The sequence below is a fragment of the Equus caballus genome, chromosome 9 (assembly GCF_041296265.1).
Source record: "Equus caballus isolate H_3958 breed thoroughbred chromosome 9, TB-T2T, whole genome shotgun sequence".
NCBI lineage: Eukaryota > Metazoa > Chordata > Mammalia > Perissodactyla > Equidae > Equus > Equus caballus.
In genome coordinates this window covers 23,063,468-23,076,374 of record NC_091692.1, presented here as the reverse complement: position 1 = coordinate 23,076,374, position 12,907 = coordinate 23,063,468, and the positions used below count along the sequence as shown (strand labels likewise).

Sequence of the window (12,907 nt, the reverse complement as noted above, 5' to 3'; positions counted from 1 at the left end):
CTACACGTATGCAGTTGTAAGAAGGAATAGATTCCTTCTGCCAAGGGCCTGAAAGACAGAGCTACTAAAAGGAAGGAAGCATAAGGTCTAAAAGACAGCTCATGTGTTCATCCCCTTCCTTTTCTTCTTTGCATTTGGTTTTCAGAGGAATCTTAATAAATGGGGGCAGTTCGTAATATTTGTGAATTTGAGTGGTCTGTTCTAGTTTTCACATAAGAGCAGTAGAAGAGGTGAGAAAGGATGAGAGTGAGAGAGGACTGCCAGTGTGAGCTAAGCTCCCCAGGCTGCACAGGGCAATGTGATTTTGAGGTCAGATGTGTTTTGTATCCCGTTGTGAAGTATGTTAGCCTGCAGGCATTATGAATCTTAGAAAATAGGACTAGTAAGTGCTTTATTATCCGGCAGGAAACATGGCCAACTGCCGCCAGGAACATCTGTATCTTATTGTCAAAGAAAGAAAGAGGAAATAGTTTTGCCTCTATAGTGTTGCTGCCAAACCCTGATCAAACACGAGAGAAGGCACTAAGTGATGCTTAAACGGTGCCAGTGTGAAAACGAAGTGCAAACAAAGTGCCCATCTAAAACTGAAGTGCATTTCTAATGGGTTGCAAGAACACTTAACATTGACCAAGACTCCCAAAGAAAATAAAAGCCCCTTAGAATGTCCTGCAATGTATCTTGTACCGTACAATTTACCTTGGCATTTTTTGTTTAGCATTCCATGTAAGGCATCATCCTTAGAAATGCTTCTACTATACTTAAAAATATGGCTGCTCCCATATAGGGGAGTTTTGAAATATTCACAATAATTATATTTTTTTAATTTTTAATTTCAAGGTAATTGTAGATTCACATGTGCTTGTAAGAGATCATACAGAGAGATCTTGTATGCCCTTTGCTTAGTTTCCACCAATGGCAACATCTTGCAAAACTATAGAGCAATATCACAACGAGGATATTGACAGTGACACAGTCAAAATACAGAACGTTTTCCTCACCACAGGGATCACCATGTTCCCTGTTACAGCCTCACCCACTTCCCTCCACTGCACTGCCACCCACTCCTTAACCCTGGCAACTACTAATCTGTTCTGTTTCTATAATTTCGTCGTTTCAAGAATGTCATATAAATGGAATTGTACAATACAGAACCTTTGGGATTGGCTTTTTTCACTCAGCAAAATTCTCCAGAGATTCATCCAGGTTGTTGTGCAAATCAGTAATTGTTCCTTTTAATTGCTGAGTAGTAGACCATGATATGAATGTACCAATTTATTTAACCACTCTCTCATTGAAGGATATCTAGGTTATTTCCAGTTCGGAGCTATTACAAAGAAGTCTGCTATGAACATCGGTGTACCAGTTTTGGTGTGGACATAAGTGTTCGTTTTTCTGGGATAAGTGCTCTGGAGTGCAATTGCTGGGTCATATGGTAGTTGTGTGTTTAGTGTTTAAGAAAACTGCCAAACTGCTTTCCAGGGTGTCTGTACCATTTTACATTCCCACCAGCATGGTATGAGTGATCTGGTCTCTGCACATCCCCACCAGCATTTGGTGTTGTCATTTTTTTTTTAAGTCATTCTGATAGGTTCATAGTGTGCTGTCTCATTGTGGTTTTAATTTGCATTTCAGTAATGGTTAATAATGTGGAACATCTTTTCATTTGTTTATCTAACATCTGTATATTTTCTTCCATAAAATGTTTCTTCAAGTATTTTGCCCATGTTCTAATTGGATTTTTTGCCTTTTTAGTGTTGAGTATGGGGGCTTATTATATATTCTAGATATTAGTCCTTTGTTAGATATGTGGTTTGCAAATATTTTCTCCCAATCTGTAGCTTCTCTTTCCAACTGTTTCACATGAACTTTCACAGAGAAAAATTTTTTAATTTTGGCCATATCCAATTTATTATTTTTTTCATTTAATGGATCATGCTTTGATAGTCAAGTCTAAAATTCTGCCTAGTCTGAGATCTTAAAGACTTTCTCCCATATTTTTTCTAAAATTTTTATAATTTTTTGTTTACTATATAAGTTCATGATCCATTCTGAGTTAATTTTTCATGACGCGTGTGGTTTAAATCTGGTTCATTATTTTCCTGTGGAAGTCCAATTCCTACAGCACTCTGTTGCAAAACTTTCTTTCCTCTCTTGAATTGCTTTTGCATCTTAGTCAAAATTTGTTGGGCATATTTGTGTGGATCTATTTCTAAGTTCTCTATTCTGCTTCATTGACCAACGCATCTTTCTCTCCCCCAACACCGCTCGCTTGACTACTATAGCCTTATAATAAACCTTGACATTTGGTAGAATGATTCCTTCCACCTTATTCTTTTCAAAATTGTTTGAATTATCCTAGGTCTGTGTGTTTCCATATAAATTTTAGAATAATCCTATTGATGTCTATACAAAATCTTGCTTGGATTTTTATAGGTACTGCATTAAACTTATTTATCAATTTGATGGGAGTTGACACATTTAATATGTTGTCTTCCAATTCACAGCATAATATATCTTTCCATTTATTTAACCCTTTTTTAATTTCTTTCATCAGCATTGTGTAGATTTCAGCATACAAATCCTGGATATGTTTTGTTAGATTTATACTTAAGTATTTATTTTCTGAGCAATTATACATGGTAATGCATTTTTAATTTTGATGTCTTCCTGTTTATTTTTCATATATAGAAATATAATTGGTTCTTTGTATGTATCTTGCATTCTGCAGTGTTGATGAACTCACTTATTAGTTACAGGAGGTTTTTTTGTAGATTCCTTGGGATTTTCTGTGTAGATGATCATGTTATCTGAAAATCTATTTTTCCAAGAGTTTTTTTGGCATGAATGGGTGTTAAATTTTCTCAAATGGTTTTTCTGCATCAGTTGATGTGAACATGTGATTTTTCCTCTCTGGCCTTTTAATGTGATGGATTACTGTTGTAAAGCCACCTGGGATACATTTTAATCAGGTATGGTAAGACTCACAAATGTGGAAATCACTGTCTTGAAAGAAGAAATTTGTTCTATTCACAGATTCCTAGAAACAGAGGGCAGGGTACGCCATACAGGGGGACACATCAGAAGTACCAGGGTCAGTCAAGAGTCAGAGGGAGTGAAGAGAAAACTTGGGCAAGAGCTTTTACTGTGGTTTTCCTGGGAAGGAATGGGCGAGGCAGGGAAAGGAGGCTAAGCCAGTTTAGGATTGGCTAGTTTGAATAATTTCGTTGGCCTCCTGAGTATAGGGGTTGTCCATAGTTGGCTGGTACCTGGTCCTGAGGGTGATTGGGGCAAAAGAATAATAGCCCAGAGTGTAAGAGCCCAATAAAGGAGACAGTTGACGTGATGAGTGCTGGATTGGCTAGTTTGCATATGAAGGGAGTGCTCCCAGACTAGTCATTTGCTGTCCCCAGGAATCACCTAACTTCGGGAGGAGCAGTCCCTGCCTGGTCCACAAGGCCCCAGATGTCAAAGCATCAAATATAGAATCTAGAAAATGTGGCTAATACATTAGATTGATTAGTTTTTAAATATTGAACCAGGCTTACATCCCTGGAATAAACCCCAGTTGATCATAGTATATAATTTTTTTTGTGTATTGCTAAACACCATTTGCTAATATTTTGTTAGGAGTGTTGCATGTATATTTATGAAGGGTATTGATCTGTAATTTTATAGTTTGTTACTGTTTTTATTTTGTTTTGGTATACTAGCTTCATAAATGAATTGGGAAGTATTCCTTTCTCTTCTATTTTCTGGAAGAGACTGTACAGAATTGGTGTTAACTCCTCTTTAAAAGTTTAGTAAAATCTTCCAGTGAAGGTAACTGAGGCTAGAGTTTTATTTTGGGTAACTTTTTAAATTACACGTTTAGTTTTCTTAATAGTTCAGGGCTTCTCAAATTACCAGTGTCATATTAGGTGAATTGTAGTAGTTTGTGTTTTGTAAGGAATTGGTCCATTTCCTCTCAGTTGTTAAATACATGTCTGTAGAGTTGTTTGTAGTATTCCCTGACCATCCTTTTGATGTCTGCAGAGTCTGTAGTGACATTTGCTATTTCATTCCTGATCTTGGTAATTTGTGACGTCTCTGTTTCTTTGTCAGTCTTGCTAAAAGTTCATTCGTATTATTGACTTTTCCAAAGAATTACCTCTGTTTCATTTATTTATTTTACTGTTTTTCCATTTTCAATTTCATTGATTCCTGCTCTTATCTTTATTATTTCCTTTCTTCTGCTTGATTTGGCTTTATGTTGCTCTTCTCTTTCTACATTCTTGAAGTGGGAGATTTGATTAGTGATTCAAGATTTTTCCTCTTTTCCTTTATATGTGTTTAGTGCTATAAATTGCCCTGTCAGCACTGCTTTAGCTGTGTCTCACAAATTTTTTTTTTTTTGAGGAAGATTAGCCCTGAGCTAACATCTGCTGCCAATCCTCCTCTTTTTGCTGAGGAAGACTGGCCCTGAGCTAACGTCCATGCCCATCTTCCTTCACTTTATATGTGAGATGCCTACCACAGCATGGCTTGCCAAGTGGTGCCATGTCTACACCCAGGATCCGAACCAGTGAACCCCAGGCTGCCAAAGCAGAACGTGTGCACTTAACCACTGTGCAACCGGGCCAGGCCCTCATAAATTTTGATATGTTGTATTTTCATTTCCGTTCAGTTCCATATATTTTTTTTAATTTCCCTTGGGAATTCTTTGATCCATCCATGAATTATTTAAAGGTGTGTTCTTTAGTTTCCAATTTTCCTGTTATCTTTCTGTTATTGATTTCCAGTTTAATTCCATTATGGACAGAGAACATACTCTGTGTGATTTCACTTCTTTTAAAATTGCTGGGTTTGTTTTATGGGCCAGGTATGGTCTATCTTGGTATATATTCCATGGTCACTTAAAAGGAAGTATATTCTGCTGCTGTTCAGTGGAGTGTTTTACACATATCATTTAGATACTGTTCATTAATGGCATTGTTGACTTCTTTTATATCCTTGCTGATTTTCTGTCTAAAATTCTATCAATTATTGAGAGAGGGATTTGAATTCTCCAATAATAATTGCAGATTTATCTATTTCTTCATGCAGTTATATCAGTTCCGCTTCATATATGTTGAAGCCTAAATAATTATACTTGAAGTGAGTTTCCTGCAGACAGCAAATATAGTGGATCATGTTTTCTAATCCACTCTGCCAATCTCTGTCTTTCAGTTGTTGTACTCAGGCCGTTTAAATTAAAATTAATTATTGATCTATGAGGGCTTAAGTCTGCAATTTTCTTTTATATTTTCTATTTGTTCTCTCTGTTTTGCATCTCTGTTTTCTCTTTTCTACCTTCCACTGGGTTATTTGTACTTTTTTTAGTGTTCTATTTTTATTTATCCTTAGTGTTATTGAGGATATCTCTTTGTATAACTTTTTCAGTGATTGCTTTAGGAATTGTATTATATATTCACAACTTATCACAGTCTATTGAGGTCAACATTTTATCAGTTCAAGTGAAATATGGAAACTTTATCTCCTTTTACATCCCTTTTCTTTCCCCAATTTATGATATAGTTGCCCTAAATATTTCCCCAACATATATTTTTAACTCCATCGGAGTGTCATAATTTCTGCTTCAATTTAGAAAACTCAAGAGGAGAAGAAAAGGCTATCATATTTACCTATGTTTTTGGTTACTGTGTTCTTTCTTTCCTCCCGATGGCCTAAGGTTCCTTTTATCATTTCCTTTCTGTTTAAGAGAACTTCTTTAAACCATTCTTTTAGGGTAGGTCTGCTGTCAACAAATTTGCTTGGTTTTCCTTCACCTAAGAATTTCTTGATTTCCCCCTCATTCTGGAAGAATATTTTTGTTGAGTATAGAATTCTAGGTTGACAGTTCTTTTCTTACAGCACCTGAAAAATATTGTGTGATGTCTGTGTGGCCTCCATGGTTTGTAATGAGAAATCCACTGTCATTGCATTTTTTTTCCGCTATAGACAAGATATTTTTTCCTTTGGCTACCTTCAGTATTCTGTCTTTGGTTTTCAAAGATATAGCATCAATTTATTGGAGTTTGTACTGTTTGGTGTTCACTTAGCTTCTTCAATCTGTAGGTTTATGTCTCTTGCTAAAATTTGAAGTTTTCAGCTTTTATTTCTTGAGTACTTATCTGGCCCTGGCCCCTTTCTCCTCTCTTTCCAGGACTTCAGTGTTACAAACGTTAGATCTTTTGTTATAGGCCCACAGGTTCTTAAGGCTCTGCTCATTGTTTTAAGGTCTATTTTCTTGCTGTTGTTCAGATTGGGTAATTTCTGTTCTTCTTTCACTTCACTGACTTGTTCCTCTGTCCCTTCCATTCTGCTGCTGAGCCCATCTGCTGGGCTTCTTTTGTGGGGGGGGGGGGGGGCGGGGAGGGCAGGGGTGGGGTTATTGTATTTTCCAGTTCAAAATGTCCTTGTGGTTCTTCTTTATATTTTATATTTCTGTGTTAAGACTTCCTATTTCTTTTCTGAGATTTTCTTTCTTTTTATTTGTGTCAATCATGTTCATGTTCATAATTGCTTGTTGAAGCATTTTTTATTATGGCTAACTTAAAATCTTTGTCAAGTAATTCTAACATTTTTATGATTTGGTGTAGGCCTCTGTTGATGGTCATTTTTCATTCAATTTGATATCTTTCTGGTTCTTGGTGTGAAGAGTGACTTTTTAATTTTAACTTGGACATTTCTGTATTATTCTGAAATTCTGGATCTTATGTAAATCTCTTGTTTTAGTTGGCTTTTTGGGATACCTCTCTAGTAGGGAAAGTGGGGTCTGTGCCTCATTACTACCCGGTGGAGGTAGAAGTCCAGGTTCCTCACTCGGCCTCTGTTGACACTCAAGGAAGGGGACTTCCTCGTTACTACTGGGCAGGGGGTGGGAGTTCTGGCTTCCCACATGGTCTCCACTGACACTATGGTGGAGGTGGCCTCATTACCACTGAGTGATAGTCAAAAGACCTGACTGTCCACTCTTCTGACAGCTCTCAAGTGAAGAAGGGGAGGGGATCCTCGTTATAGACATGCAGGGGACAGGATACTGTTTATAATATAATCTGAATGCCTGGCACAAGTAGACACCTGGTCAATGGCTGTGGTATCATGATATCTCAGGAAGGTTTTGGTAGCTCTGCAGTTCCAACAGCACATGTCTCTTTTGGTAAGTGACAATCAGGGCATTAACAGTTATCCTCTCCCTGGGAATTACTTCTAGGGAGCTGACCCTGATTCTTTAGTCAGACTCAGTTCTGAGCTCAAAAGTTGCTCCTGCTGCCCAGGCACCTTGCACAACTCTGAAATGGTCCTGCCACGTCAATAATGCTGTATGTCTCTGGTTCACCCTCTTATTTTCCACAATGACAGCCCATCTCCAATAATTATTCCACTGTTAGATTTATGTGCAATAGAACTTCCTTCATCTCCTTTCCTTTCCTAAAATTGAGTTTATCCCACTCAATTGTCTTTCCAAATTTCTTTTTTAATTTTTTTCCTTCGTGTTTAGATCTCTCCCTCATCACTCCATCACTCTCTTTGTCACTGGCTCGCCCTCCATTCATGTTAAGTCAGTGTTATTCTACTTCCCACATTCTCTGATGTCAGACCCTTATTTTAATAACATTCGGATGCTTTCACAGTTATCTGATACAGGAAAATATGGCAGACAGATGAAAAAATGTTTACTCTGAACATGCAGAGAACAAAGAGGGAACCCTGGACATGAGTAAGCGGAACTCAGATTTTCAGGTCAATCATTGAGTCAGTCTTCTATTTAGGAGGGATGGAGAGGCAGCACTCTTTGAATGCCTTGGGGGCCACTTTGGAAGTTGTGCTTGCTAATTGTCTAGTTTGAACGTGTATTTGTGTGACTTTGGGCTTAAAGGAGGGATTGCTTATAGAGAGGTTAGCACTCCGAGCTACCTCTTCGTGTCATCACTATTCCAAAGAAAAACATTAGAGAGGCATGACTGAAATAAAAAGGGGAAGCCCGTGAAGGCAAACCTGACTCAGCAGCTTAGAGTGTAGGTAGAATCCAGGTGGAGAAGGCAGGAAAAGGAGTCAAAATCACAGAGGGCCCTGGTCAGTGGCAGTTTCTGCAAGTACACTTTAGAGAATAACCCAGTGCTTGTCGTGTGGTGGGCAGTCATAAATATGTGCTGAATTGAAGAGATGCATAGTATGAATTGATTGTTCAGTAAAGAATTAAAGACACTGGGCCGGCCCTGGGGCCGAGTGATTAAGTTCCGTTGCTCTGCTTCGGAGGCCCAGGGTTTCACCAGTTCAAATCCTGGGCGTGGACGTGGCACTGCTCATCAGGCCATGCTGAGGCAGCATCCCACATGCCACAACTAGAAGGATCCACCATTAAAATATGCAACTATGTACTGGGGGGATTTGGGGTAAAAAAGCAGATAAAAAAGAATTAAAGACACTAAACCTGTCATTACATAATTGCAATTTTCTGTTTTCCTCACTACTCTGTAACTCTATATCTGCATTGTGTGATACTGTGTCATCAGCGTCAAGCAGGCCATCAATGAATGGATATTAAGTCCAATTTTAAAAACGTGATCCCATTTAGGAAGGAATAAAGGAAAAAGGAAATGAAGGGCAGGGAGGAAGGAAAGGAGAGCTTGGGTAATCATTGGTGCTGTTCCCCGATGCTGTTGGTGCTTCCCCTACTGGGCACGTGCTAAGGTTCCACCTCTTGACCGCTGAGAGGTCAGGCAGGTGTTTGGCCTGTAAAATGTGGCAGATGAAGCATGTCGCTTTCTGGAGGCCAACTTTAAGAGCTAAGATGGGACTCCCCGTGTCGTTTCCCTCTGCGATGGCAAGAAGCTCTGCTCCAGATCAGGGAGGCTGCATCCCTTGCTGAGAGCAAATCAAGCACCCTACCAACCCCACAAGGGCATTTTGTGTGAGCGAGAAATAAATCTTTAGACTTTTTTTTTGCATGTGAGGAAGACAGGCCCTGAGCTAACATTTGTTGCCAATCTTCCTCTTCTTTTTTGCTTCAGAAAGATTGTTGCTGAGCTAACGCCTGTGCCAATCTTCCTCTATTTTATGTGGGATGCTGTCACAGCGTGGCTTGATGAGCAGTACTATGTCTGCACGTGGAATCTGAACCCATGAACACTGGACCACTGAAGTGGAGCTCAGGAACTTAATCACTACGCTGCCACCAGGCTGGCCTTTCTTGAGACTTTTAAATAATAAAGAGCAGCAGTGTGTGTTACTATAACATGACGTAACGTATCCTGAATGCCCTGGTGGTGCAGTGGTTAAGTTTGCACGTTCCATCAGTGGTCCCGGGTTCCTTGGTTTGGATCCTGGGTGTGGACCCATGCACCACTTGTCAAGCCACGTTGTGGCAGGTATCCTACATATAAAGTAGAGAAAGATAGGTATGGATGTTAGCTCAGGGCCAATCTTCCTCAGCAAAAAAGAGAAGGATTGGCAGCAGATGTTAGCTCAGGGTTAACATTCCTCAAAACTAAAAAAGAGAGAAAATAGTAAGTGATGTCTTTAGCATTGGAATGGTAAATGATTTTTCTTCTTTCTTGTCTTCTTGTATTTTCTAATTTTTCAGATGATTTTTAAAATCAATTTTTCACTTTTCTAGAACGGATATTATTTTTGTAATAAGGAAATAAATGAATTTAAAATAAACTAGGGGACAAATTTTATGATTTGTATATGTTTATAACTTGAAATGATGTCATATTTTTATTGAAAAATGCATGAAATGTGCAGAAATTAATACGTTTATTGAACCTAGGGTATACATTTTGGTGCATACTCTTTAGTTGCCAAGAACTTTGAAACACAAGTGTTGCCCTGTCATTGATTCAAGGCCTACCATCTAAGACAGATCTGCTCCAGCCCCTAAGAAATGCACCTCCAGGGGGTGCTGGATGCCTTGGGGTCCTGGGAAACATTTGCGTGACAGACAACTTCCCCTTTATCTGCAGTTTGCTAGTGAGCCCAGATAACTGCCACCAAGGAAGATAGTATTGCTCAGAAGAGGGTTGTGTTGGCTAATTTCCCCCTCCCTCGCCTTTCCCTTTGCACAACGTGTGCGCGCGCGCACACACACACACACACACACACACACACACCTTTATTAACAATGTGGTCAGGCTCATTAGAGAATACCTAGAACATTTGCACCTTGCCTTTATTACACAGGAGGCCCTCCCATTTGAATTTTGTAGGAGGGACCTGAAGAAAAGTGATCCTGTGATCCTGTTTCCCCTGGGGCCCAAACCCGGAACTGAGGTGCAGGATATTATGTGCATTTCTCTGCACATAGCTGCTGGCTGACCTGGATGAGATAATCAAACCCCATGCCTTCAAGCTGGCAGACTTGAAGCCAGAGCCAACCGAGAGAGAACTGGCAGTCTCAGCCCTGTATGTTTTCTTTCAACCTCCTTTGACACAAACAGAAGACAGTTTTGAAGTCTTTGATGATTGAAGTTCCGTAGATTAAAACTGAGTCTCTAGATATTTCTAAAAGGTTAATATTTTCTTTGAGATCTGTACCTATTTCCTCTAGAGAATTATTTACAGTTTTCTTTGACTTTACTAAGCTAGACTCTCAATAGAAATAAAAGCTCTCTTATCAGTCTTATTAGAAAAGATAGTAAAGTCCCGGTTTTATGAATAAACCCGTTACTCTCATTCTTCTTCTATAGCCCCTCAGAAGCTGGGTTTAGTGTGTGGGATAATGAATTAAACTCTGAATAAGAAGCTCAAAAGAACCAAGAAGAGCAATACTAATTTAGCTCGGCACTTATTGCAAAGGAAAAACTTTTGGGAAGTTCTTTTTTTTTTTAAGAAACCAAAGAAGTTTTAGATCCTAGACTATACCTAAAAGAAAAGACAAACTTATTAAGAACTTTTACATTTCTAAAACCAGATTTGGAATACTGAGAGGTTATCACAAATGTACAAGTTAGTATAAAGGAACTCTCTACCCCTACATGGTGGTTTTATTGTTTTTTTTTTTTTAAATAAAATAAACAAAATAAAAAATGCCTACTCCGCAAAACAAAGGCTTTTACTGAAATTGTCTAGTGTAGTCTTCAAAATATTTATTTTACTCTAAAATGTCTAGATAGAGGCAAAAATTATTTTTAAGTTTTTTAAACGTCAACCCGTAAGCACAGTTCCACATGCTCGCATTGGAAAGTAGGTCTCCGTGTGGAAGATGCCCAGGGATCCCGTAGAGTCAAAAGGTTCTGAAAAAAGTTAATAACCCTCTTTCCTTGTTACTAAAAAAGACTCAGGCGAGGCGTTTCATGCACCCTCAGGGAGCAGCTAGCTGCCTGAACTGCTTGCTCAGAGGACTAGGTTCCTGCTTTCATCTCATCTTGCTAACATTTTACAAACATGTTTGTGGCAATGAAATTGATTGCCAGCACACGCAGCAATTCAAATTGCATTAGATGTTCTTTCTTTTTTAATTCCATCAACGGAGATGAATGCAGTGCAATCTGCGGAGGCCCTTCTTCAGGATCTCAGGACCTGGTGCTGTGGGACTAGCTCAGACTTTATGGTCAAGGTCCTTATTCTGTGCATCTAATTAGCACCGAGAGCAGCTTATAAAACAGAAGCTTATGCCCTGAGCTGGATTCTAAAATTGGAACCATTTTTAAAATACTCTTATTTCTTCATATTTACAAAACATGTTGATCTGCAGAAAAGGAGGACCATATTCCCTAAATTAGAGGAATCAACTAGCCCATCAATAGACGAGTGTCTTTTCCCTGGAACCGACTGTGTGGGTCTCAGGATGAAGTAAGGCGTTAGTTCTTGAATCTGTGAAAAAGTAGCTGGCAAACAGTGTCAGACGTTGGTGGAACCCAGAGAGGCCCATCTCCTAAAATCCTTTGAAATCCTGCTCCCACCCCTTCCTACACAGCACTCACTCACCCGGAAAGTTCAGCTATTGTCATGATAATGCTGGTGGAGACGGCTGGAGCGGGAGAGCAGAGAATGAGGGTAAAGACAGTTTGTGCTTAGCGCTTGTGGGAACTGCAGCCTTGGCTCCCTAACACCACGAAGAATTCCAGCTCCCTCGATACCCAGGCCGCACATGCTTCTGTGCCCTGTAGGTCATATACCTGTGACTCGGAAAAAACAGGCCTGGCACCTATCCATGAGTTTCAAGTTATGGCGTCAAAGGGGAGGAGGGCGGCAAGGGGAAGAGAGGAAACCTTCACAGCTAGAAGGGGTGTGTTTTCTTTCTCTCCTACCATTCGCTAGTGCCTCAGGCAGAGAGAAGAAATTGGTTATTCTCGGGGGTGCTGGTCCAGTCTAACCTTGAACGCGTGCTAATTGGCGTGTGTTTCTCTCTTTCTGCCCCAGGACAGCTTTCCTGCCCGCTTCGGAGGAGTTCATTTTGTCAACCAGCCCTGGTACATTCATGCCCTGTACACGCTCATCAAGCCGTTTCTTAAAGACAAGACCAGGAAACGGGTAATGAAAACAAACACCCAATGGGGGGATGCGGAGGGACAATTATGGTGCCTCTCTTCTCAATCTCTCCCTCTTGCCTTATTTTTCACTGTGATTTTTCTGCTTTTCTGCAGTCCCTGAGCATTTGAGGCCCAGCTGGAGTTTGCAAATGACCTGGATTTAATCAATAATTTAGTAGAACTGGGTTATTTTCAGAGTGCCAGTGACAAACCAAAGGAAACTTTGAAGGCATGCAAATACCAGATGCCCATTTTACTGTAAATGCTTGTGGGAGAGATGGGGTCAAGAAGCTTCCTGTTCGTGGAATATTTTAATAGCTAGCATTTTGTCCTGCAAATATATTATCGCTATGAAGAATGTTTATAATTTGTATTTTCCCCAAGGCTCTTGAGTCAGAGCTGCCAGCCCCACC

The 12,907-nt window shown here is 39.6% G+C and overlaps 1 protein-coding gene across 1 annotated transcript in view; it reads left to right on the top strand.

Moving 5' to 3' along the window:
• CLVS1 (clavesin 1) overlaps positions 1-12,907 on the top strand; it is a 176,855-nt gene that overhangs the window by 132,143 nt on the left and 31,805 nt on the right. Inside the window, exon 4 of the mRNA XM_001496222.7 lies at positions 12,385-12,495. Coding sequence (XP_001496272.1) covers positions 12,385-12,495 — 111 coding nt within the window. The remainder of the gene's footprint in view (positions 1-12,384; positions 12,496-12,907) is intronic.